At 43.0% G+C, this 23,346-nt stretch overlaps 1 protein-coding gene across 1 annotated transcript; it reads left to right on the top strand.

Moving 5' to 3' along the window:
* Positions 1-235: 235 nt before the first annotated feature.
* Positions 236-23,162, top strand: LOC138299409 (keratin, type I cytoskeletal 15-like). Its single transcript, XM_069237643.1, has 9 exons — positions 236-829; positions 5,215-5,297; positions 11,557-11,713; positions 13,653-13,814; positions 13,923-14,048; positions 16,249-16,469; positions 17,254-17,288; positions 22,009-22,145; positions 22,197-23,162. Exons 1-8 carry the CDS (start codon positions 320-322, stop codon positions 22,125-22,127), a joined length of 1,413 nt encoding a protein of 470 aa, XP_069093744.1. The 5' UTR covers positions 236-319; the 3' UTR covers positions 22,128-22,145; positions 22,197-23,162.
* The last annotated feature ends 184 nt before the right edge of the window (positions 23,163-23,346 follow it).

Raw genomic sequence — 23,346 nt, 5'->3', positions numbered from 1 at the left:
TGACATCCGAGCAATGCCTCAAAACTGTAGCCCTGAGCTAACTGCCTTTTGCTAACAGTCGAAAAAAATCAATTTGCTGCATCTGTCTCGTCGGAATGTTTGGAAGGCCAAGGGGACGCTTGTCAATGCTTGCCAATGTTGACCTCCTTGTGGAAGGTGCGCAGTGCCTCCTCGGGGCACAACTTTCTCCCCTGCAACGCCCCCTTTGCTGACTATATATGTGGTGATGGTAGACGGGAACGTTGCACTCTGATTCTCCTGAAAAAGCTGTGTCAGTAACCCTTTGCGTGCTTGGCCTGTCTCTCTCCTACTTGCCATCATGACATCTTTATTGTCCAGGCAGAGTGCCTCTTCCCGGAGCTCCTTTGGCTCCTTTGGAGGTGCCCAAAAAGCTTTCAGCATCGCAGGAGGTGGTGGATCCGGTGGCATGAGAATGTCCACTGCCAGCCTGGTCTCTTCTGGGTCAGGTGGTGGGTTCGGCTCTGGTTTCGGCTCCGGTGGAGGCTTTTCCACTGGTGGGGGCTCCACCTCTTTTGGTAGCTTTGGTGGTGGCTTTGGAGGTGGTTTTGGAGGTGGTTTTGGTGGTGGGTTTGGCAGTGGTGCAAGCGATTCCTCCTCCATCCTTGGTGGGAATGAAAAACAGACCATGCAAAACTTGAATGACCGCCTGGCCAGCTACCTGGAAAAGGTACATTCCCTGGAGCAATCCAACGCAGAGCTGGAGCGTAAGATCCATGAGTGGTACGAGAAGCATGGGGCATCCGCGTCCACTATCGCTCAACGGGACTACGGCCACTTCTACAAGACCATCGAAGAGCTGAGAGCCAAGGTATAGTGTGGCATGCAGGAAATGTAAGTCAGGTAGGGGGTAAACATTCCATCTGGTAATCTCTCTGTGACAATGTACATGAAAAGCTTACTAAATTTGGACTGTGGCTTTTGCCTGGTTACATCACCATGTTTAATAATGAGAGTTTTCTAACTTGGACCACTTTTTGAAGTAACTCACTGGGGCAAGGGATAGTGAATGCGACCATAGCTTGTACGTGTTGACATTCATATGCCATGGATGCTAGAGGAACATTTATTCTGACTAGAAATGTGTGGTGTAGTTTGAGAGGCACAAATTGAGAAAGTAGAGAAAAAATGACTGCTGCCAGTATGGTGATCAAGGGCCCACGAAGTTGGTTCTGATGACCTAGTGGTCCAACACATGTTCTGATGGTGTCTTTGTTTGGACTCAAGGTTCACACACTGGCGTTTCCACTTAGACTGTCATCCTTCTGAGCACCATTGGGTAACAATAAATACCTGTTCTAAAGTGCCAAGGAACCCCTGGTGATGTCTGTATGATTTATACATACTCATGTTAGTTAACTGTGGTTGTGATTTACAAATACACGTCAGTTAACTGCCTGTATGATTCACAAATAGACAAGGTAGTTAACTACCTGCCTTAGTTGATAGAATCTGGCTTACGATGACTCCGAATATCTTGTACGTTGGCACAATGCCAGACCTCGGCTGCTTGGCAAACTCTTCTGGGGAAACGGATTTTGGAGCCAATGATAGTAGAAATGTTAGAAACATGTAGTTAGAAAGCACAAAGTTAAACACTTTACGCTTGAAAAGTATTGTTTTAACAAAGCACAGTAGAAACTGCCAGAAAAGCAAATCAGATGATATTTGATATCCACCTGGTTTTCTAGATTCGACCAACGACCAATAAATAAATTGCATAATCTGCTCATCGGGCAGATTAGAGAAATGTACATATTTTCCTCAAACCCAGAAACCTGCCTTTGTTCGGGGTGTCTGGTACCTTGCTGAACCACAAAACATGAGCTAGTGTGGTTTGGGCTGCACCCGACATTTAAACTGGTTAACAGCGGCCCTAGAATGATCCTAATGGTGCTAAAATGGGTCTTTCTTTTGATTGATAGAAATGGCAGCCTACCTTTTAACCAATCAGAACAGGCCCATCTGTTAGAGCCATTTTGATTAGTCGCTAGCACTAATCAGAACGGCCCTTAGGCAAACTCTGCACAGTGCGCACGACTCACGTGTGGGCAGGTAATGTGGCAGCCATCCATAGGCCGCTGTGGAATTACCATATAGCGTTTCCTTCCTTTCTGACCATATTAGACGGTAGTGGATCATGCGGAAATGGTGGATTACTTCCAGAATTTCCTTGCACTTACCACAGACTAAACAGAAAAATACTAGCTCCTAATTTTGACACAACTTTCCAAACTTTTCGAACTAAATGTAGAATATGTTCCATTGTAAACAATTTCTCACTCTAAGTTTGGAACTAAGTGGTTCTCAAACTACAACGACCAGGGTCCTACATCATGGATGCATATTCCATAAATGCGTCTGGACAGGCTAACAGACCTTTAAGTTGGCGGAAGTGATAATTACTTCCCCGTCCTCGGTGCAGCAGGAAGTATCTTAAAACGCAATATATTTATGAACCCTTTGATAAAACAGATTGTTTTTCTTCGCCTAAGCCACTTTGGTCCGATAACAATATCACCACTTCCCCTCGTGAGACCGCTATTCCCGGGCTTTACCTAGTGCTGAGGTTTGGGGATGTGAAAAGAACTGGGATTGAGATAATTAAGGAGAGTTTTTTTCGGAATTACAAGCAATTATGTTTGCACATATATTCACACTGTGTCTGTATTAAAATTCGGATTGGACTAAAATGAGTGTTAACTGGGTTATTTATGTGCTGCTGAAAATATCTTTTTGCAACTTGAAGGAGGGTGACTAGCAGTGCTTAATTTGTGCTTGTTGTTTTCGGAGCGGAGCACCGGCACTTATTTTTGAGGGCCGGCACTTATTTTTCTGCTTCAAGCATTTACTGCAAGCAAAAGACACATGAGAAAGACGGAGGAAGAGAAAAACGAAAAAGCGTCACAAAGGGAGAAAGCAGAATGCTGCAAGCGTGAACTGAAGGGTCAGGGAGTGGCTGTAAATGGATTGAAGAGGCCTGAGATGGCTTCAGGATTATGCTACCTCAATATTCCCTGCTCGCACATTTAATTAATTGCAGCAGCCGCATTCAGAGGAGAGTTTTGGGCATGGATATATTTTTATTTACAAAATTAAGCACTGGTGACCAGACAGCCTGGATTTTTGGGACAGTCCAGGCTTTTCACCAGCTGTCATGGCCGATTTCAGTAAATTTGTCTTATGTTCCGGTTTTTAGAGAGGGTCGACTGAAAACAGTGAGAGGCACTTTTTAAGGTGTTCCAAAGCAGGGTTAGTTAGCTGTTATTATAAGTGAGCAATTTAATTAACAGGCATTATTCTGGTTTTTAGAAAAGTACATTTTGTGCATTTTCTTAGTGCCTCTTCTGCATTCCGATGTTGATGAGAGCTGCCATTCTACCACACTTTATTTATGTAAAACTGCAGTACTTCATCTGTTTTTGAAAAAAATGTCCCGGATTTTGGTGTGCAAGATCTGGCCACCATAACCTGTAGGACAGAGGCCTGCATCCATACAGAGTCATCTCAGGCCTTCATCCTTCCAACCATTAAGGTGGACATTAGCAACATCTATGTGACAATTCTGTTTGTGGTGTTTAAACACATGCAAATGAGCCCAGAGCCCTCAAGTTTCCCACACCTGTACGCACATCCACTTCAAAGTACCTCATATAGTCCATGCTTTTTCTTTGCATTCTGGAACCTGTAGTCTTGTTTATCACATTATAAAATGAGGAGTACAGGTACCCTTTTGCGAAGAAAACACTTGGACCTGAGCAGTTAGTCACACATGTACTTGGAATACGTGGCAGTTTTATAAAGTTGCCTAAAACAAAAATCGCTGTGCAATGTGCTAAACTGCAGCTCATGGGCCTGGTCAGTTCAGACAATGAGCACTTGTCCATGTATCAGGGGAGAAGCAGAGAGCAGTGCAAGGGAGCAGACTACAAGTTTAGGGATGAAAATTACAAAACATGCATTCCCATGGAGTGCTGAAATAACAATATAAAAGTAGTTTGCAGAATGTAAGTAGTGGAAGGGTAAAGGTCACAAGTCTTCCCGTCAAAAGGATGATAAAGATGCTATGCTCTACTGGAAGGACTAACAGAAAAAGAAAAAAACATATTAAATAAGAAGCAAGGAAAATTGATTGACAAGAAATCAAAGCAATTGTAAGCAACAGGCTGGCCCAAAAGCTATTGTCAGTTTTGGTGAGGTTCACAGTAGCTCTTGACACCAGACAACTAGAATCCAGCTACAGTCAAAGCCTAGAGACTGGAAGACAAATTCGAAAAACAAGTGTGGCCTTCTAGGCTGAGGGGATATCGCTCCAGACGTATGTGTTTCCGAAAATGGCGACTAATTAATTTACCAAAGTGAATGATTTTAAACAAAATTTGCACACTTGTGCAAGGATCGAAACACTGCTGTTATTTTTTTTTTTAAAGGCTGATGCATCACTTCAAAGGAAATATTTTCAGAAGAAAAACATTGCTTTTACAAATTTTTGACAAGGCAAAGTGAGGCCTTAAAACGGAGGGGTTGAACATATAAACACATCTCCTTCTCTGGTCTCTTGAGGCAAATTGCTTCCTGCAAGATATCCTTAGGAACGAATGTCTCATTCTCACAGTAGGGAATAATGTATTTCTTTGTCATTTGTTAATATATTTTATAACCCCAAGAAACAGACATGCGTTTTTCACAATATTTTTTTTCAGATTTTATTCTCCCAGAACGCAGACACACATTTTTCACAATTATCATAAATTAACTCAGAACTGTTGCAAATCAGATGGCTTTCATTACAAATAATAACAACAACAAAAACATATGACTCCTCAGATTTGCCACTCTCTTAAGTAGACTGCTACATGCCAGGTATATTACAGCCTGTGTGCCAGACTGCTCCTCTGACCTTCAGTTTAATATTCAGAGATGCAGTCATGTCAAGAAAGCTCCTGGAAAATGGTTCCGGTAGAACCCAAACCGGAAACTCAAAGCCAACTACAGAAGACGATTTAGATCAGACAGTTCTGTGTCTTTGTCTGATTGCCATGGCCTTCAAATGTGACCAGCAGGTTAGTCATGTGTTAGGACATGCACATACTGGAAATATGCAATTCAAGCCCTGGGGGTCACTGCTCTAGCAACTACCTACATGTGCTGATGGTGGGGGGTCGTTGATCAACTCTTCTGTCTACTCTTTTCTAGATCGCAGAATCCACCAGTCACAAATCCAGGATTATTTTGGAGGTGGACAACACCAGGCTAGCAGCTGATGACTTCAGGCTGAAGTGAGTATAATTATTTCAGTCCTTAATGTGTTCATGCTTAGATGCATAGTGCTTTTAGGAGCTATTACTGCCACGCAGACCCGGAAAACAAAGGTTGGTTAGCTGGGATATGGTTGGCAATCGGTAAGATTTGACTACGATCGCACCATTGACTGTCCAGGACTTATTTTAACAGAACTGCATATACTGAATGCTTGTTTGAATGTGAATTCATGTAGCATAAACGTAGCTACAAAGTAAAACAGACCACAAGAAGTAGGCCAGTAGGACACTTCTTAGCTGCACACTGTAAGGAAATGCCTCCTTGGCATGGTTACCCCCTGACTTTTTGCCTTTGCTGATGCTATGTTTTGAATTGAAAGTGTGCTGAGGCCTGCTAACCAGGCCCCAGCACCAGTGTTCTTTCCCTAACCTGTACTTTTGATTCCACAATTGGCACACCCTGGCATCCTGGTAAGTCCCTTGTAACTGGTACCCCTGGTACCAAGGGCCCTGATGCCAGGGAAGGTCTCTAAGGGCTGCAGCATATCTTATGCCACCCTAGGGACCCCTCACTCAGCACAGACACACTGCTTGCCAGCTTGTGTGTGCTGGTGAGAACAAAACGAGTAAGTCGACATGACACTCCCCTCAGGGTGCCATGCCAACCTCACACTGCCTATGCAGTATAGATAAGTCACCCCTCTAGTAGGCCTTACAGCCCTAAGGCAGGGTGCACTATACCATAGGTGAGGGCACCAGTGCATAAGCACTGTGCCCCTACAGTGTCTAAGCCAAACCTTAGACATTGTAAGTGCAGGGTAGCCATAAGAGTATATGGTCTGGGAGTCTGTCAAACACGGACTCCACAGCACCATAATGGCTACACTGAAAACTGGGAAGTTTGGTATCAAACTTCTCAGCACAATAAATGCACACTGATGCCAGTGTACATTTTATTGTAAAATACACCCCAGAGGGCACCTTAGAGGTGCCCCCTGAAACCTAATCCAACTACCCGTGTAGGCTGACTGGTTCTAGCAGCCTGCCACACTCGAGACATGTTGCTGGCCACATGGGGAGAGTGCCTTTGTCACTCTGTGGCCTGGAACAAAGCCTGCACTGGGTGGAGATGCTATCACCTCCCCCAGGCAGGAGCTGTAACACCTGGCGGTGAGCCTCAAAGGCTTACCCCCTTTGTTCCAGCACCACAGGGCACTCCAGCTAGTGGAGTTGCCCGCCCCCTCCGGTCACGGCCCCACTTTTGGCGGCAAGGCCGGAGGAGATAATGAGAATAACAAGGAGGAGTCACTGGCCAGTCAGGACAGCCCCTAAGGTGTCCTGAGCTGAGGTGACTCTAACTTTTAGAAATCCTCCATCTTGCAGATGGAGGATTCCCCCAATAGGGATAGGATTGTGACCCCCTCCCCTTGGGAGGAGGCACAAAGAGGGTGTACCCACCCTCAGGGCTAGTAGCCATTGGCTACTAACCCCCCAGACCTAAACACGCCCTTAAATTTAGTATTTAAGGGCTTCCCTGAACCTAAGAATTTAGATTCCTGCAACTTACCGAAGAAGAAGACTGCTGAGCTGAAAACCCCTGCAGAAGAAGAAAGAAGACACCAACTGCTTTGGCCCCAGTCCTACCGGCCTGTCTCCTGCCTTCTAAAGAAACCTGCACCAGCGACTCTTTCCCCAGGACCAGCGACCTCTGAATCCTCAGAGGACTGCCCTGCTTCAAAAGGAACAAGAAACTCCAGAGGACAGCGGCCCTGTTCCAAAAAGACTGCAACTTTGTTACAGAGGAGCAGATTTAAAGACCCCTGCAATCCCCGCAAGAAGCGTGAGACTTGCAACACTGCACCCGGCGACCCCGACTCGACAGGTGAAGAAACAACACCTCAGGGAGGACCCTCCGGCGACTCCGAGACTGTGAGTAACCAAAGTTGTCCCCCCTGAGCCCCCACAGCGACGCCTGCAGAGGGAATCCCGAGGCTCCCCCTGACCGCGACTGCCTGAACTCCATTTCCCGACGGCTGGAAAAGACCCTGCACCCGCAGCCCCCAGCACCTGAAGGATCGGAACTTCAGTGCAGGAGTGACCCCCAGGAGGCCCTCTCCCTTGCCCAGGTGGTGGCTACCCCGAGGAGCCCCGCCTTGCCTGCCTGCACCACTGAAGAGACCCCTTGGTCTCCCATTGATTTATATTGCGAACCCGACGCTTGTTTGCACACTGCACCCGGCCGCCCCCGCGCTGCTGAGGGTGTGCTTTTTGTGTGGACTTGTGTCCCCCCCGGTGCCCTACAAAACCCCCCTGGTCTGCCCTCCGAAGACGCGGGTACTTACCTGCTGGCAGACCGGAACCGGGGCACCCCCTTCTCTCCATTGAAGCCTATGCGTTTTGGGCACTGCTTTGAACTCTGTACCTGACCGGCCCTGAGCTGCTGGTGTGGTGACTTTGGGGTTGCTCTGAACCCCCAACGGTGGGCTACCTTGGACCCCAATCTTAACCCCGTAGGTGGTTTACTTACCTGCAAGAACTAACAATACTTTACCTCCCCCAGGAACTGTGAAAATTGCACTGTGTCCTCTTTTAAAACAGCTTATTGTGTTTTATGAAAAAAGTATATATGCTACTGTGATTATTCAAAGTTCCTAAAGTACTTACCTGCAATACCTTTCAAATGAGATATTACATGTAGAATTTGAACCTGTGGTTCTTAAAATAAACTAAGAAAATATATTTTTCTATAACAAAACCTATTGGCCTGGATTTGTCTCTGAGTGTGTGTTCCTCATTTATTGCCTGTGTGTATGTACAACAAATGCTTAACACTACTCCTTGGATAAGCCTACTGCTCGACCACACTACCACAAAATAGAGCATTAGTATTATCTCTTTTTGCCACTATCTTACCTCTAAGGGGAACCCTTGGACTCTGTGCATACTATTCCTTACTTTGAAATAGTGCATACAGAGCCAACTTCCTACACACACGCTTTAACCTTGAGCCTCCATGAGCCTTACATAATAATAAAAGGGACATCCAGTAAATTATGTCACAATAGGACTCAAAATCCAAGCAGACTTCATCAAACAAAGACACATTCTAGAATGCCTATTTTTGTGGTTGTTAGTGATACAGGACTTGGTACAAAATATCCCTTTACCTTCACTTGCTGGCCCCTTTCAGTCAGGAAATGTGTTCTCGGGGACATTGACAACTAATCTTTTTTACTCTGTTACTCCCATTCTTTGAGGTGTTCCTGTTCAAACTTGTCCTAGGCTAGTGTTGTTTATTTCCAGTGCCCCAAGGAAGTCTTTGTAATTCAAGGTGCCTAGGTTTGATTCATGCATCTTTGTTATGCGAGCAGTGGCAATGGAATTTCACTGTATTGTATTACAAAGTGTATATAACTCTTACTATCCTTATGAGAGCCACAGAAGCACTTGCCTACATGGGCAGCACGCTCAGCCGTGTAGTGTGAGTAGCTGGAAGGTTTTTGTTTTTGATCGTATGTGGGAAGCAATGCAACATCTTCCAAGGCAGTACTGACAGTATTTAATTTGTAAATAAAAATAAGTGCCAGGGCCCTCGTCAGGAGGCCACTACAATTTGTACCACTCATTGCTCCTGCCAGCACTGCCAATGACAGTACCAACAAAATAAATAACCACCACACTCCTACAAGTATGACAATTCAGACTATTCCAGAGTGCTAAAGCAACAAAAATGACTTGGGCTGAAGGTTATTAGAATTTGTTGCAGTATTGTGACTTAGTAAACAACTGTCATTGTGCTCCTCTCTAAGTTAGACTAACAGCGCCACCATGTGGCAGACTGTCATAAGTTCAACAATCAAGTGCCATTACAGAACACTGAAAACCCTGGGCTCAAATTAAGCATTGCAGCACTCACTCCACTGCAGGTCCCAAGTTTGACCAAAGCATAAGGTTCCTGGACATAGACAGGGCTGAATTTGATTTCTTTATGGTTATATAAAAACGAGATAGCTACATAGAAAATGTTGGTCATTTTGGTCAATCATAGAAAACAGGATTCGCCTCAGGTTTTATAGGTTCATATGGTGCAATTCATCCACTAGATTTTGATGCCTCTTTCTCACTCATTTGACATCAAAAGTCATCCTTTGTCTTTAAGTCTTGTCACATAACCTAACAGCATGGGTTGCAGGCAGACGAGTCAGGCATCTGACTCGAGTTTAGCTCGAACTTTCTGTAGCATGCCCACCTGAACCTGACAGTGCCTCAAAGAAATGTTGGGCCTAACTGAAGGACATACCTTTAAGAACTGAGACCGTAATGTATGCAAGCAAAACTGGAAGAAATGAAAACGTCTTAAAGAAGGAGACATATGACCCCCACTTCTTCTAGAGTAGGAAGGACAGAAACACACTTGAAAAATGAGGTTCTGCTCCTTGGGCAGTAGGGGGTGCTTCATTTCATTATTGAAGTAGAAGAAAGGGATTGCTGTTTTGCCATTATCCTAATGGATTGCCAGTGGTGATCTTCCTGTATAGCAGAAAGCCTGAAGGGCGATACTTCCGAAAAGAAGCAGCTCGGTGAGATCTTTAGCAGCGCCCTTTGGTAATAATAAAAATAAGGTACCATGAGTGATATTAGTGAAATCGCCCATTCTGACCCTACTATGACATTACAGGAAGTGACATCACGTGGTAAAAGGAAATAACCTATCAGCTGCTTTCTTGACTGTTACTCTCGTTTCTAGTTTTATAATTGTACTTAAAATGCATCCCGCATACCAAAATTCAGGATTCTCACTGAAAGAGAGACATACAAATTTTTTGTTTATAAACCATGGATTGAGAAAAGAAAACCGTGTGTTGCAACCATATGTAGATGGAAGCAGCTGCTATCACCTGGCACTCCTAATTGTAGCAGACACTTTGTATTAGTATCCAGATTATGGGGGTCATTCTAACTCTGGCGGGCGGCGGAGGCCGCCCGCCAGAGTTCCCCCCTCCAGAATACCGCACCGCGGTCAGGAGACCGCTGCGGGTATTCTGTGTTTCCCGCTGGGCTGGCGGGCGACCGCCAGAAGGGCGCCCGCCAGCCCAGCGGGAAACCCCCTTCCCACGAGGAAGCCGGCTCCGAATGGAGCCGGCGGAGTGGGAAGGTGCGATGGGTGCAGTTGCACCCGTCGCGTATTTCAGTGTCTGCTGAGCAGACACTGAAATACTTTGTGGGGCCTTCTTACGGGGGCCCCTGCAGTGCCCATGCCATTGGCATGGGCACTGCAGGGGCCCCCAGGGGCCCCACCACACCCCATACCGCCATCCTGTTCCTGGCGGGCGAACCGCCAGGAACAGGATGGCGGTATGGGGTGTCTGAATCCCCATGGCGGCGCAGCAAGCTGCGCCGCCATGGAGGATTCAGCAGGGCAGCGGAAAACCGGCGGGAGACCGCCGGTTTTCCTCTTCTGACCGCGGCCAAACCGCCGCGGTCAGAATGCCCTGCGGGGCACCGCCAGCCTGTTGGCGGTGCTCCCGCCGACCCTGGCCCCGGCGGTCAAGGACCGCCGGGGTCAGAATGACCCCCTTAATCTTGTCTGAGTTTCCACTTTCAATCTCCACCAGAGAAGCTTTGCAACTGTACATGGACTGTCATGTAAAATCCTATTTTGCCTTCTTGAGCGCTCCTTCTACAGGCCATGTGCAGTAGCTCCTCACATAGTTTTTTTAGATGCGCCACCCCTAGATGCTTGCACTGCATGACATGCCTCTTACGGTGCATACTCTGTTTATCTGACATCAACATACTACTGAATGTTCCTGCTAATACGGGACTCTATACTGCGTGAAATCATTTCACCAGAACCTTAAATGCCGATGTGACTGTAATTGACAAAGCACAAAGAATTGTTGTAATAAATGAAAACATATCAGTGAATACAAGAAAACAAAAAGGCTATTGATTGCTCATAGAACAGAAATGTAATCAGTCCTGTAAATGGTCAGGTACTGTCCGGTACTGAGTACCTGCACTTCTTCAATATTAAAGGGAGAGTATCTGCACTTTTCAGCAGAGATTACATTCGTTTTAATGGGAGACTACATGCACTTCGCAGAAGCAAACAGGTACCCTGGGATTGTGAGAAGCTGCACTTCTATATTTCCTTTTAAAGCACTGAGTGCAAAATAATCAGTGGTAAATAATGCCTTGAAAACAACGCAGAAAGGCACCCCTGGGGAATTGTAAGATGACAGAACATTAACGAGCATCACCTTTGTTCCAAAAGGTATGAGAATGAGCTGGCCATGCATTTGAATGTTAAGGCTGACATCGATGGGCTGCGCAAGGTCCTGGATGAGCTGACCATGTCCAGATCTGACCTGGAGATGCAGGCCGAGAGCATGAAGGAGGAGCTGGCCTACGTCAAGAAGAGTCACGACGAGGTACCACATTTACTCAGATTTCTTTTGGTAATTCCCACAGGTCGAATTAGGCTCCAGTGAGCATCGATTACTTGATAGAGAACATGGTGCCATATGTACGAACATATTTTCCCATTGACACAGAACGGGAAAAAACCCTTTGCTACATCTGGCCCATATTCTTGTGCTGCTGCTAGAACATCTCACGAGTGGGGTGCAGTTTACTGAAAAATAAATGGTGTATCTGTGTTTTTGTATATGTATTCACTTTTTAGGTCCAGCTTGACAACACCATTCTCTGATCACTCAATGTTAGCAATTCTTTGAAAAATACAGCAAGTGGGCTTTGGCTCCGACTGTAAGACTCCTTTCATTTCACTTCATGCTTTTGGCTGTTTGATGTATTGTTCCGCCTTCCATGGAGTGTTTGCGCTGCAATGGAGGACAACGTGTTTTATATCTCATAAATGCAATGAATTGTCTACGTAAAATTATTTAATTTCTATTTCTACACTATTTTTTTAGTGCAGAAAACATGTTTTTAATTTTTTAGTCAGAACTCTAAATCCAAGCCTGACCTATTGGCTTTGCCACTGTTTGTTGCCTTTTCTACTTTATGTTGGGCTGGAATCACAATATTGCCCTCTTCTTGGCATTCACTCTTTGCCTACAGCAGTGGCGATCTTAAACTCAGCCTCATTAGACAAAAGAGGAAAGTGGATGCAGTCATTGAATTAATCCACATGAATGTCCACACAATGTGTGGTCCTAAGCCTGCAGGGGTAGTAGGGTTTAAACAGCATAACAATCCAAGTGCCAACAGAGTTATGTCTTAGCTGAATCTCCCTTTATTTACAGCCTTTTCTGTCCTAGTAGTGAAAGGCACAAATGGCACATGGCCATCAAATTAGTCATTATTTTTTGCACCTTCAGTGAGTGGTGTTTCTACACTTAGGAACGTTGCACTCATATATTAGGCCAGTGAGATGTGGATCACTGGTTGTTGTTCTTGGATTTTATAAGTCCTCGTTACAAGGGACACACAAACAGACGTTATGCCTGAGTCAGGATTACGTGTCACATGTAAAGTTCTCCCATACATAACACATTTTCCACGGGGAGAACGGGAAGATTCCGAGTGTTCCATCCCGGAGCAAAGGGAAAGCATTGCATTTGCAGTAAAACTCCATGTCGTGTCATTACTCGTAGCAATCTCAGGACGAGCTAGTGATTTCTAACCAAGGAAATGCCAAACCTTAGGATCTCAGCGATTGCCCCAGGACAATTGCCAGCCGCCAACATCGGGGTTTTTGTTGTTTACCATCAGTGTAGGTTCAGTCTGACAGACTAAACAAAGACAGGTGATACTTAAAACTAAATTATAATGCAAAGTTGCTTCCTGTGCCTTTAGGAAAAAGAAAAACCTACATATATGTCTTTTTTGTTTTGTATGAAATGATTATGACAATTCACACACACCAGTGATTTAAATGTGCATTTTTAGTTTTCCAATGTAGCCCTTTACACACTTTATGGGTAACCACCCTACAGTTTGAACAGACTGGCCTTGGGATTCCTATAATGAGGTTTATGTTGCATTTTTATTGTCTTGTTGTATGCAGAAATGAAAATAATGTAAAACACCTTGTTAACAAAATATGTCTGTAGCAATGCTATGCATATAATCAAATGGCATTGCTTTGTCGACATGTATCAAGACATATTACAAGCTGTCACCATAAAATAATGGCATCTGCAAATTACCTTGTGAGCCTAATGGAATCTGGTATTTTGTGGCATGAAATACTAATTCACACTAAACCCTTTATGAATTCTTCTAAAATTAAAAATTAAGTATTTTTGTCAATGCGAAGGTTAATCATTTCCATTCTCCTGCCCGTCCATTAAAACAAACGTCTTGACCCTCACTGTCTCTGGAACTATGTGTTCTTGTTTATAGGAAGTAAGTGAGATGCGCACCCATGCAGCTGGCAAGGTCAGTGTGGAGATGGACGCTGCTCCAGGGACCGACCTGACTAAGGTCCTCGCGGAGATGAGAGAACAGTACGAGTTCATGGCAGACAAGAACCGCAGAGAAGCCGAAGCTGTTTTCATTGCATCCGTACGTAGGCCAACTCAACATCTCAAAAATGGATTGTCACAAATCAGATGACTTACGCCAGTCTAATTTGTCTTTCATGCTTCCCTCTTCCACCACGTTTCTTTATAGAGTCAACAGCTGCAGAAGGAAGTCATGGCCAGCGTTGAGCAGGTGCAATCCGGAAAAGGCGAGATCACTGAAATAAGACGCAGCATGCAGGGCATGGAAATAGAGCTGCAGACACAGTTTAGCATGGTACGCTACCGCCATATCTATTGCAGTGGTACAAATTGGAGCATTGGCCATTGACTGCCAGAGATAATTTCATCCTCTATTCCAGGCCATTTGTCTCTACAATGGTTCCATCCTATATTAACTGGACATTGGAGTTCTTATGGCTCCATCCTTTACAACAAGGCCATTGGTTTCTCCAATGGTACAATCATACACTGCCAGGCAATTGGCACCTTCAATAGGTTAATTCTTTACTGCTAGTAACTGGTGTCTCCAGTGGCTTCATTCTATACTGCCATGCCCTTGCCACCTCCAATCCTATACCACTTGACCATTGGTGTCTCTAATTGCTCCATCCTATAATATTCGGCCATTGACATCTTCATTGGATCCATACTGTACTGCCAGGTCATAAGTGTCACCAATGGCTCCATCCTATAATACTCAGCCATTTATTTTGCCAGTGACTCCATGCTATATCACCAGGCCATTGGTCTCTCCAGTTGTTTTATCCTACACTGCCAGGCTTTTGGTTTCTCCACTGACTCCATACTATACAACAAGACTTTGGTGTCTTTCTTCAATAGTTCCATCCTAAAATAATCACCACTGGTGTCTCAAATGGCTCCATACTGTACGCCCGGCCATTGGTGTTATCTATGGCTACACCCTATAATACTCAGCCATTGGTGTTCCCAATGGCTCCATGCTATAATACCTTTCTAGGGGTGTCTCCAGTGCCTCCATGCTATATACCATGACACTGGTGTCATCGAGGGCTACATTCTATAATATCTGACCCTTTGTGTCTCCAGTGGCTCCATTTCATACAGCCAGAAGATTTATGTTTTCAGTGGCCCTGTCCTATATTGCCAGGTCATTCATATTCCCAATGGTTGACTTAATTATAGATTTCATTTAAACCATCTTGCCGACATTTTTCATGAGGTGGGGGCGAGCATACCCATCAAAATATGCACATTAGTGACCCAGTCTCTGCTTTTTATGTTTACTGATATAGTTCTTCTAAATGTCTCATTTAGAAAACATCACAAAGAGGATAAATGGAGGCAAGTATTTTTGCATATGTTGCGATTTCACAAGTATATGAAGATGTAATGGTATAAACATTAAACCAGATTTATAAAGCTGTTAAATATCTGGTATCCTGGTGACATGACTTTATTTTTGTTCCCATGGGAATTCTTCATCGTTTTAATAAGGGGTAAACCAGGAGATAAAACTTGATTTTTTATGGTAGTGCCATTGTTTTGTAATTCACAGTTCGATAGCAGTATACGAAAAGTATTATTTTCTGTCACTTTCGGGGTATGCTGGGCCTGGTTTTCCCCTATAGAAAAACTACAATACTCAAGATGTCATTTTTCACCTTCTAACTGATTAATCCCCTAGCCAAGACTGACCAGACCTTGGAATTCATTGGTGATTATTCTCTTTTCTATAACAATTAAATACTACTGTGAGTTTAGTAGAGTCTGTCTGCCCTTGTGTTAGTTGGGAAATCATCAGTCAGAAAATGTTGTTAAGAAAAAATTGAGAATAGAAAATGTTGCCTGAAAAAATTATTGAAAACATCAATTGATGATTTTTCATATGAGTCTTTTCAGCATACATATTATTCTGATTCAGTATGAAAAGTTTAAAATATCATTAATCGTAAGATGACCAGGAGTAGAGTGTAATAGCACCAGAAAGCTAATTAGAAAATGGAGGAGTGCATTGGCACGTGCCAAATGCACACCGTGAAAAGCAGTAACAAAAGGCAGGGTAGGAAGATAAATAGAAAAAGTTTTCCGCGGTAGAGCCCACCTTAAACAATATCAGTATTGTCCTATTTATTTAATCACATATGAGGTGAATAATTGTGTGGTCATAAGGATGCCTTTGGTCTAGTGCTTGCCCAATGTCCCATCACCACTTAAACCAGTTCGACAATTTCGTTTTTTTAACTAATAATGGTGTGTGACCGCACTACCTGCATTATACAGAAGCTACTGGTGTTGCATCCATTGAAAGGGCCATTTACAACCCAACGAGATGACATCAAACAAAGGGCCATTTTGGAACCCGTATTGTTGTTGATTGTTGATGTAAGATTAAGAGGACAATGCTTTATTTTCATTCAAAGGCGCATTTAAGCCACATATTGTCATGTTAAATCAGCTTGGAATGAGGTTGACTTCTCTTTTCTAACCATCAGAAAGTCGGCCTTGAGGCCTCCTTGTCGGAAACAGAAGGACGCTATGCAGCTCAGCTCCTCCAAATCCAGAATGTCATCAGTGGTTTGGAAGCCCAGCTCCTAAACCTTCGAGGCGACATGGAGAACCAGAACATGCAGTACAAGGCTCTATTGGATGAGAAGAACCGCCTGGAGATGGAGATTAACATGTACCGACAGCTTCTAGAGGGTCAGGATGCCAAGTAAGTGACAGCACTGTAGTTTAACACAAAGAGCATCAATAAAGTCCATTCCTCATCGACTATGAGATGAGATCTTCATTGAGTACCACACTGCAAACTATTATCGCTCTTGAGAATAGGCAGCTTTGACTGATAAACAGTGCTTTGTCATATTTTTTGCTATTGTTTGAAATTGGTGCAGGATTATGTGTCTCAATTTTGCATTAGGGATAGAGGATTCCACATGTGAAAATTTGAACAGGCAGGGTTTGAACCAATTTCAATATATTCAGACATGTGAATATTTTCAAGCAATTGTACTCACAGTTAAGATTGTTCACTAAGAATTCCAATCAGTCACTAATAATTTGGAATGTCAATAGGATCATACTGGAAATTGCCTGGAAGTCAGCATGCATTCCAAATTGTGGATGAGGTTTCAGAATTCCTACTGACCATTGACAAGCACTGTAATGCGAATGCAATTGATAAAATGTGGAGAATTCTGAATTTAGATTGATTTAATTGAATGTAACCTGAAGATTCGCAATTATGGTAATCCATTTAGAAAATGTCTTCTGAGATCAGATATTCCAGAATTAGAAATCTGTACTTTGGGATTTAAATTGATTTGTGTGTTCTTTATCTTGATATGTCACCTGACAGCTGCATGCTTGATCACTTATAATCAGGGTTTACCGTGCTAGGTCACCTAACAATTGCATGTGTATAAACAGGCTTTTTAGAATATGTAAAATACCCTATCCTACTTGGGCATTACCAAAGGTATTTTCTTTTTCCATAGATCCGCTGCATGGACAGCTGCATCAGTACAAGGAGGTAAGGATGCTTACTTCTCATGAAATTGAACACTTGGTTATAGTCTAGTGACAGATTGACTAGTAGAGAAATTCCATAATTTCCTAAAAGGTCTGTGGCTCTGAATTATTGGTATGTCTGGTGACAAGTAACAGACATATCAGTGCTGCCTCATATGTGACTGATTCTGGTCCAATTTACCATCTTTTCTTAAAGTATTGGCTTTTCGCAATTTTCTAGCAGGTGATTCCACAGTTAGGATTTACATTTAAGTGGAAAAAGGAGCCTTAATGTTAGAAACTGGGTTTCTTGTTGGCAGAGGTATGCACCCTGTCCATGTGTGAACCACAATCCTAGTTAGGGTATGTCACAAACACACCCTAAAGAAACTTGTTCTCACCCTCTGGTGGCTTGGCATAGAGCAGACAGGCTTAAATTAAGAAGCAATGTGTAAAGTATTTATGCAACACTTTAAAAATTATAACAGTGAAAACACCACACAAAAAGATACAATGCCTGGTTAGAAAATATAACTTAATTTAATAAATAAAACAATACCAAAATGACAAAAATCCAATGAGTAGAACTTGAGTTATGAATTTTCAAAGAATAAACTGTAGAAAAGTGCTTAGAAGGAAGAAGCGACAATCAGGAATATCGGGTCGCACAGGACTGGGACAAAGTCAAGAGTTCAAGCCAACAGCACTGGTGTGCGGGCTGGAGAGAGGGCCCCACTTAGGCCCTCTGAACAAAAGTACCTTGATCCTGATTTGTGTCATCATTGAGGAAGACACAAGGTGCAGCCAAGGTAATGCGTCAGTTCCAATCCTGAAACAGAAGGAGATGCTCTGGTTGTCTCTACGCCATGCTGGTGATGCATTGGTTCTGAGGTTGATGCCCTGGTCCCAAATGCGATGCACTGGGTCAGCTCCTGTAGCAGAGGATGCATTGATTCCAAGGGTTTGCACCAGTTCCAAAGGCAATGTGCTAGGCCCACTCCATGTGGCAAGGAGGATGCGCCAGTTCCGATCCACACAAAGTGAGGATGCAGTGATTCCAATCCCTGCAATGGCGAAAATGCATGGGGTCCGATGAGGGTATGTGGGTGACTGGAGAAACAGCTTAGCCATCACTTCCAAGGATCCAGGACTAGGGTGGCACCACTTGGCAGGGCAGACTCACAGATAGCAGTCCAGGTGCAGATGCAGGTTGGTTGGAAGTCTTCTCTGCCCCTGAGACTTCAGAAAACAGAAGACCAGTCAGCTGGCCCTTGGAGTTACGCTGCGTTCTGGGGTGGAGAGATGCAGGTCCTGTCCTTCTCGCTCCCAGGCAAGAGGCATCAGGCAGCAGGCCAGCGCAGCAAAGCTGAAGCACAGCAGAGTGGCAGTCCTTGCAGCAGCACAGCAGTCCTTCTTCCTGAAAGAGTATCCACAGGTCCAGAAGTGTACTGAAGTGGTGGTGTCAGAGGTTGAGTACTAATACCCAGTTCTGCCTTTGAAGTGTGAGAGACTTCTGAGAAACGTCCCTGAAGTACACAGAGGTCCTCCCTTCCTGCCCTATCTCTCAACGCACTACACTGGAGTATGCAGCCCTTTGGTTGGGGGCAGGACATAGCCTATTCAGGTGTGAGTGTCAGCTCCTCTCTTCCATCCTGTTCAGAATTACTCTTCGGGATGTGGATGGCCCATCAGCCACACCTAATTTCCATGTGGGTGTGGCTGTATAGAGGGAATGCACAAAGCCCAGCTGTCACCCACCCCAGATGTATATTCAGACACAGCAGAAGGAACCAAATGGCTAAAGTAAGAAAATGCCAGCTTAATAACATGCCATTTTCAGAACTGCTATTTAAAATCCAACTTCATTATAAGTTGTGATTTTAAATTGATTACAGAGACACCAAACCTGAAATCTTATCTCTTCCAGATTGTAAGTAAAATTATAAAATATATTGGGTAAGGGTAATCCCAATGTTATCCTCTGGGAGAGATAGGCCTGGCATAGGCTAAAATGACTTTGGGAGATTTTCACAACCAGGACATGTAAAACTTAAAAGTACGTGTCCTGCCTTTTAAGTACATTGCACATAACTTCTGGTTTTCCAAGGCCTATCTTAGGTGTGACATATGTATAAATAGGGAAGGTTTAGGCCTGGCAAACGTTTTATTTTGCCAGGCCAACAAGGCATTCTAAAGCTTCACAAACAGGCTCTGCAATGAAAGGCCTGAGACATGATTAAAGGGCTATTTAAGTGGGTGACACAATCAGTGCTGTTGGCCCCCAAGTAGCATTTAATTTACATGCCTTGTGCACATGTAGTGCACTTTACTAGGGACTTATAAATAAAAAAAATGTGTCACTTGGAGGTTAAGCCAATGTTCCCATGTTTTAGGGGAGACAGCACAAGCAATTTAGAACTGGTTAGCAGTGGTTAAGTGCACAGAGCCCTTTTTTAGTCTCAATTATTTATTACTTTTCAAAAGAGGAAAATAATAACACACCACATGTAGATATCATTACATAGACTTGAAGTATATATGATACACAAAAAAGGACATAAACCAATAATCAGAAATAATTAAAAATGAAAAGAGGAAAAGAAAAGGAAATTGCTACTCAAGTAACGTAATCAAATATAAATGGAAAACCAATTGTCTCATCAAAATAAATGGATAGAGCAACAAAAAGTAATATTAAAACATACACAATTTCTTTGCTAAGTGTAAATCTAACAATATTATATAAGTAAACAAATTCCAAGGTTGTCGTACATTGAGATAAGGGCCCCAAATAAAATTAAAGTGTTTTAAACTATCATTCAGTTTGTAGACCATTTTCTCAAACTGAGCCACATCAAACTTGTCTTCCAACCAAGAATGGAATTTTGGCCAGTCTAAGAGCTGTAGAAAGCCACTTAAAAGTATGAGTGGAAATAGTAGACAAGCCTGATGCATTGTGCAAAAGCGCTAACCGAATTGTGAAGAGAGTTGATGGAAAAAAGTGCAGAGTCCTGAAGCCAGCAAAAATGAGGTCAGGAAAATGGAGGAGGTGAGCAAAAAGTTGGGGGGAAGTCACCATAGGGATGCTCATTTTAATGTTGGGTATGCTTAGATAAATGTGTGCATGCTTTGATCCAAAAGGCAAAAGTATTCCCATGGGTTTTCTCACCATATTCTTATGCCTCATGCATGAACCATTTGCAAACATTCTAGCAAAAACTTGATTTACTTCTGAACTAGTTCATTACTTATGAAATATATATACAAACACTAGTGCCAAGGTAATACCAAGAAAGTCCCAGAAGCCTGTAGGGTATTATCACCACACACAAATGTTTATTATCCACATATGAAGAAAACCACTTTGTTTAGAGTTTGTTTGGCTGTCCCCAAATGGTTGTTGCCACATGATGTGTCTACTGGCCCAACTATGTTTTGCATCTCCATATTTAAATTATCCAGCTACGTCATGAGATATTTTTTCACTAGTGCATCTCCCATCATCATTGCAGACGCCGCTTTGGTAGCATCAAAAAGTTATGGTATGTTCGTCCTGAAATGAAGACCTTTTAGACCTTTCTAAAATGTTTACATTTTCTAAAAACACACCCCATCAAAACACGGGTTTGTCTATGAAAATGAATATGCAGTGTCCTTCAAGCACTGGGTAAAATCTCTCAGTGTCAGGGTCGTTTTTGCATGTTTCCTGACCCTAAATTGCAGAGTTGGATCGGGAAGATCTGGCCAACAGGGCACGGGCAGGACTTTTGAAAGTAGGACATACTTTCTGATTCCAAGTTTGCTGGCAGATGTCCTGCCCAAAGGGTCACCCCATCAGTCATGCTAGTGATGTCAGCACTGTTACCATCCGTTCATCTCCAGAAAAGGTGGGGGAATGTGTGAGATAAGCAGTGCTTATATTGAGCCGATGGTCACCATGCGGGTCCTACTGGCACTCCATTTGGGGAACAGGACTTACTTTTCCTTATCAGAATTTGACCAACAGAAAGAAAGAGAAAACCAAAAAGGGGGAAAGATGAAGGATGAGAAAGATGGAAAAACAGTGACAGGCGTGTCTGCTGGTGAACCAAAAAGTCATGAGGCGGACTTGCTGTTCAGCACCCCCTATTCAGTAGGGCCAGCTGCTGGCCCCTGAGCAAAACTTTGGGCCCAGTCATTTATTATTTTTCAAATTAAGCACGGAAGGCAAGTGATGGTTGTTCCATTATTGCCACATCCAGATTAAATGTGTGCATCAAACAACATTTGAGGAAGGACATGATTTGCCTCGAGCATCTTCTCATTAACCTGAAAGAAATGTTCAGCAAAATTAATTATAACATCTGTTTTTCACCAGATATCCCATAAATCTTCAAGAATATATCCCTGAAATCGTGTTTCTATAATAAATTCAACAAGCTACATTAGAGTCCCCAAGTATTTATTAACTTAATGTATCCACCAGCAAAATGGGAAAATGAGGTCCAAGGAAAAATATTTTTGTGATATTGCTGTCACCACTCAAATTTAATCCAGTAGATTATGAGAGTGAGGAGATCTGTCTATGAGAAATACGGATTATTATTGTTTCAAACGTGTTATTGATTTTCAAAGGAGAAAAAACATTCTAAATATCAATATTAATTTCTCAGAATTGAGGTGTTATTAAGGAACTTTTTCAGTCAAAGCAAAGTAAACTGTTCATAATTAGCAATATTTATCTTTTTTCTTCTTTGCTTCAGCATCTAGCTCATCTACGAGCTCTACTGCCAAGACTAGCACATCTACTACTCAAGTACGCATGATCGTCACCGAGGAGGTTGATGGGAAAGTGGTTTCTTCCAAGGAAAGGAGATACTGAGCGCATTACCACAATGTCCAACTCATGGGTCTGACCTGGAGAGAGAGTGCTGTAGAAGATATGACATGCAAGCACGAAGTCAAGAAGAGATTGTTGGATTCATCCTTATCATGGACCCATAAAAATAAGTCAATACTTCAGATGTGTATAGGGTCCTGGGGAACGCCAAGCATAGCACGTTACAGATTACCCAACCAAAGCCATTTTGGCATCTACCCCAATTCAATTTGTATTTGTTTGACAACATTTGGCACTCATCATAAACCCACTGGGTATGTGAAGCTGCAGAGCTTAAACTGCAAACTTCGCAAAGCTTTTGAAAATATCTCAAGATCTGTAATGTTTGGGATTGTGCACAGTGCAGTTTAAATTGCAAGAAAACAATTCACAAAAGTGTGTTGAATAAAATTGAAAGAGTGGGAGAATTCTCTTGCAAGAACGTTTTTGTGCAATAATAGTGTTCCGCAAAGGTTACAAAGTCATAAAACCTTTCCAAAAGTATGACATTTTGAAAGATTGTAAATTTCCAGCATGAGATATTTAACTTCTATCACGCCTAATAATTGCTGCTAGTTCTGAAGAGGATGTCAATGCTTGCAGTTTTTTATAAAAAGCGTGAGTGTGCTGTCTAGGATGGGGTGAAGGTTGATAAAATGTGACTGAGATCCTTGCATTCTAGAGGGATGGATGTGAAGCTCATATGGAATGATAGCCTGAAACCCAGATCACAAATGTTGAAGCACAGTTACCCCAGGGATCTTCTTGGTTTTAGTAGAGATGCATTAATAATTAGAACCTCTCATAACATAGTGTGCTGTTGTATGCAGGTTTGTATTGCTTTACATTCAGTATACACCTACATATTCCCATGGAAAGGCAGAGTCACTATCAATGTTCTTAGTCACTATCCTTTTTTAAACTATTTTGGATGTTTCTTGCAATGATTCTGTAACTTGAAGGTGTCCCTTTTGTGTTAACTCAAGAGTTATGTCTCTTTTCACTTTGTCAATAAAGATCGGGCTTGTGCAAACTGAAGATTTGCAAATATCTAATTTCTGCTGTTCCCCAATTTTAGTTTGTAAATATTGGTACTTATGACAATTGACACAGGTCAACCCTGATACTTTTTTATCACATGGAATACGTTAAGGTCATATTCTAGACTAGCCCACCTCTGTTGAACACTCCTAATTGCAGCAGTGGATCTGGTCAGTCTTTT

The sequence above is a fragment of the Pleurodeles waltl genome, chromosome 6, assembly GCF_031143425.1.
Source record: "Pleurodeles waltl isolate 20211129_DDA chromosome 6, aPleWal1.hap1.20221129, whole genome shotgun sequence".
Classification (NCBI taxonomy): Eukaryota; Metazoa; Chordata; class Amphibia; order Caudata; family Salamandridae; genus Pleurodeles; species Pleurodeles waltl.
This window is presented reverse-complemented; position numbering and strand designations above follow the sequence as displayed.

What these genes read in the sequence shown, in the direction of transcription:
- LOC138299409 (XM_069237643.1), top strand. Translation starts at nt 320, where the DNA reads ATGACATCTTTATTGTCCAGGCAGAGTGCCTCTTCCCGGAGCTCCTTT. An exon ending in TGCAGACACAGTTTAGCATG is followed by an intron (nt 14,049 to 16,248) that starts GTACGCTACCGC and finishes TCTAACCATCAG; the next exon opens with AAAGTCGGCCTTGAGGCCTC. An exon ending in AGCTGCATCAGTACAAGGAG is followed by an intron (nt 17,289 to 22,008) that starts GTAAGGATGCTT and finishes TCTTTGCTTCAG; the next exon opens with CATCTAGCTCATCTACGAGC.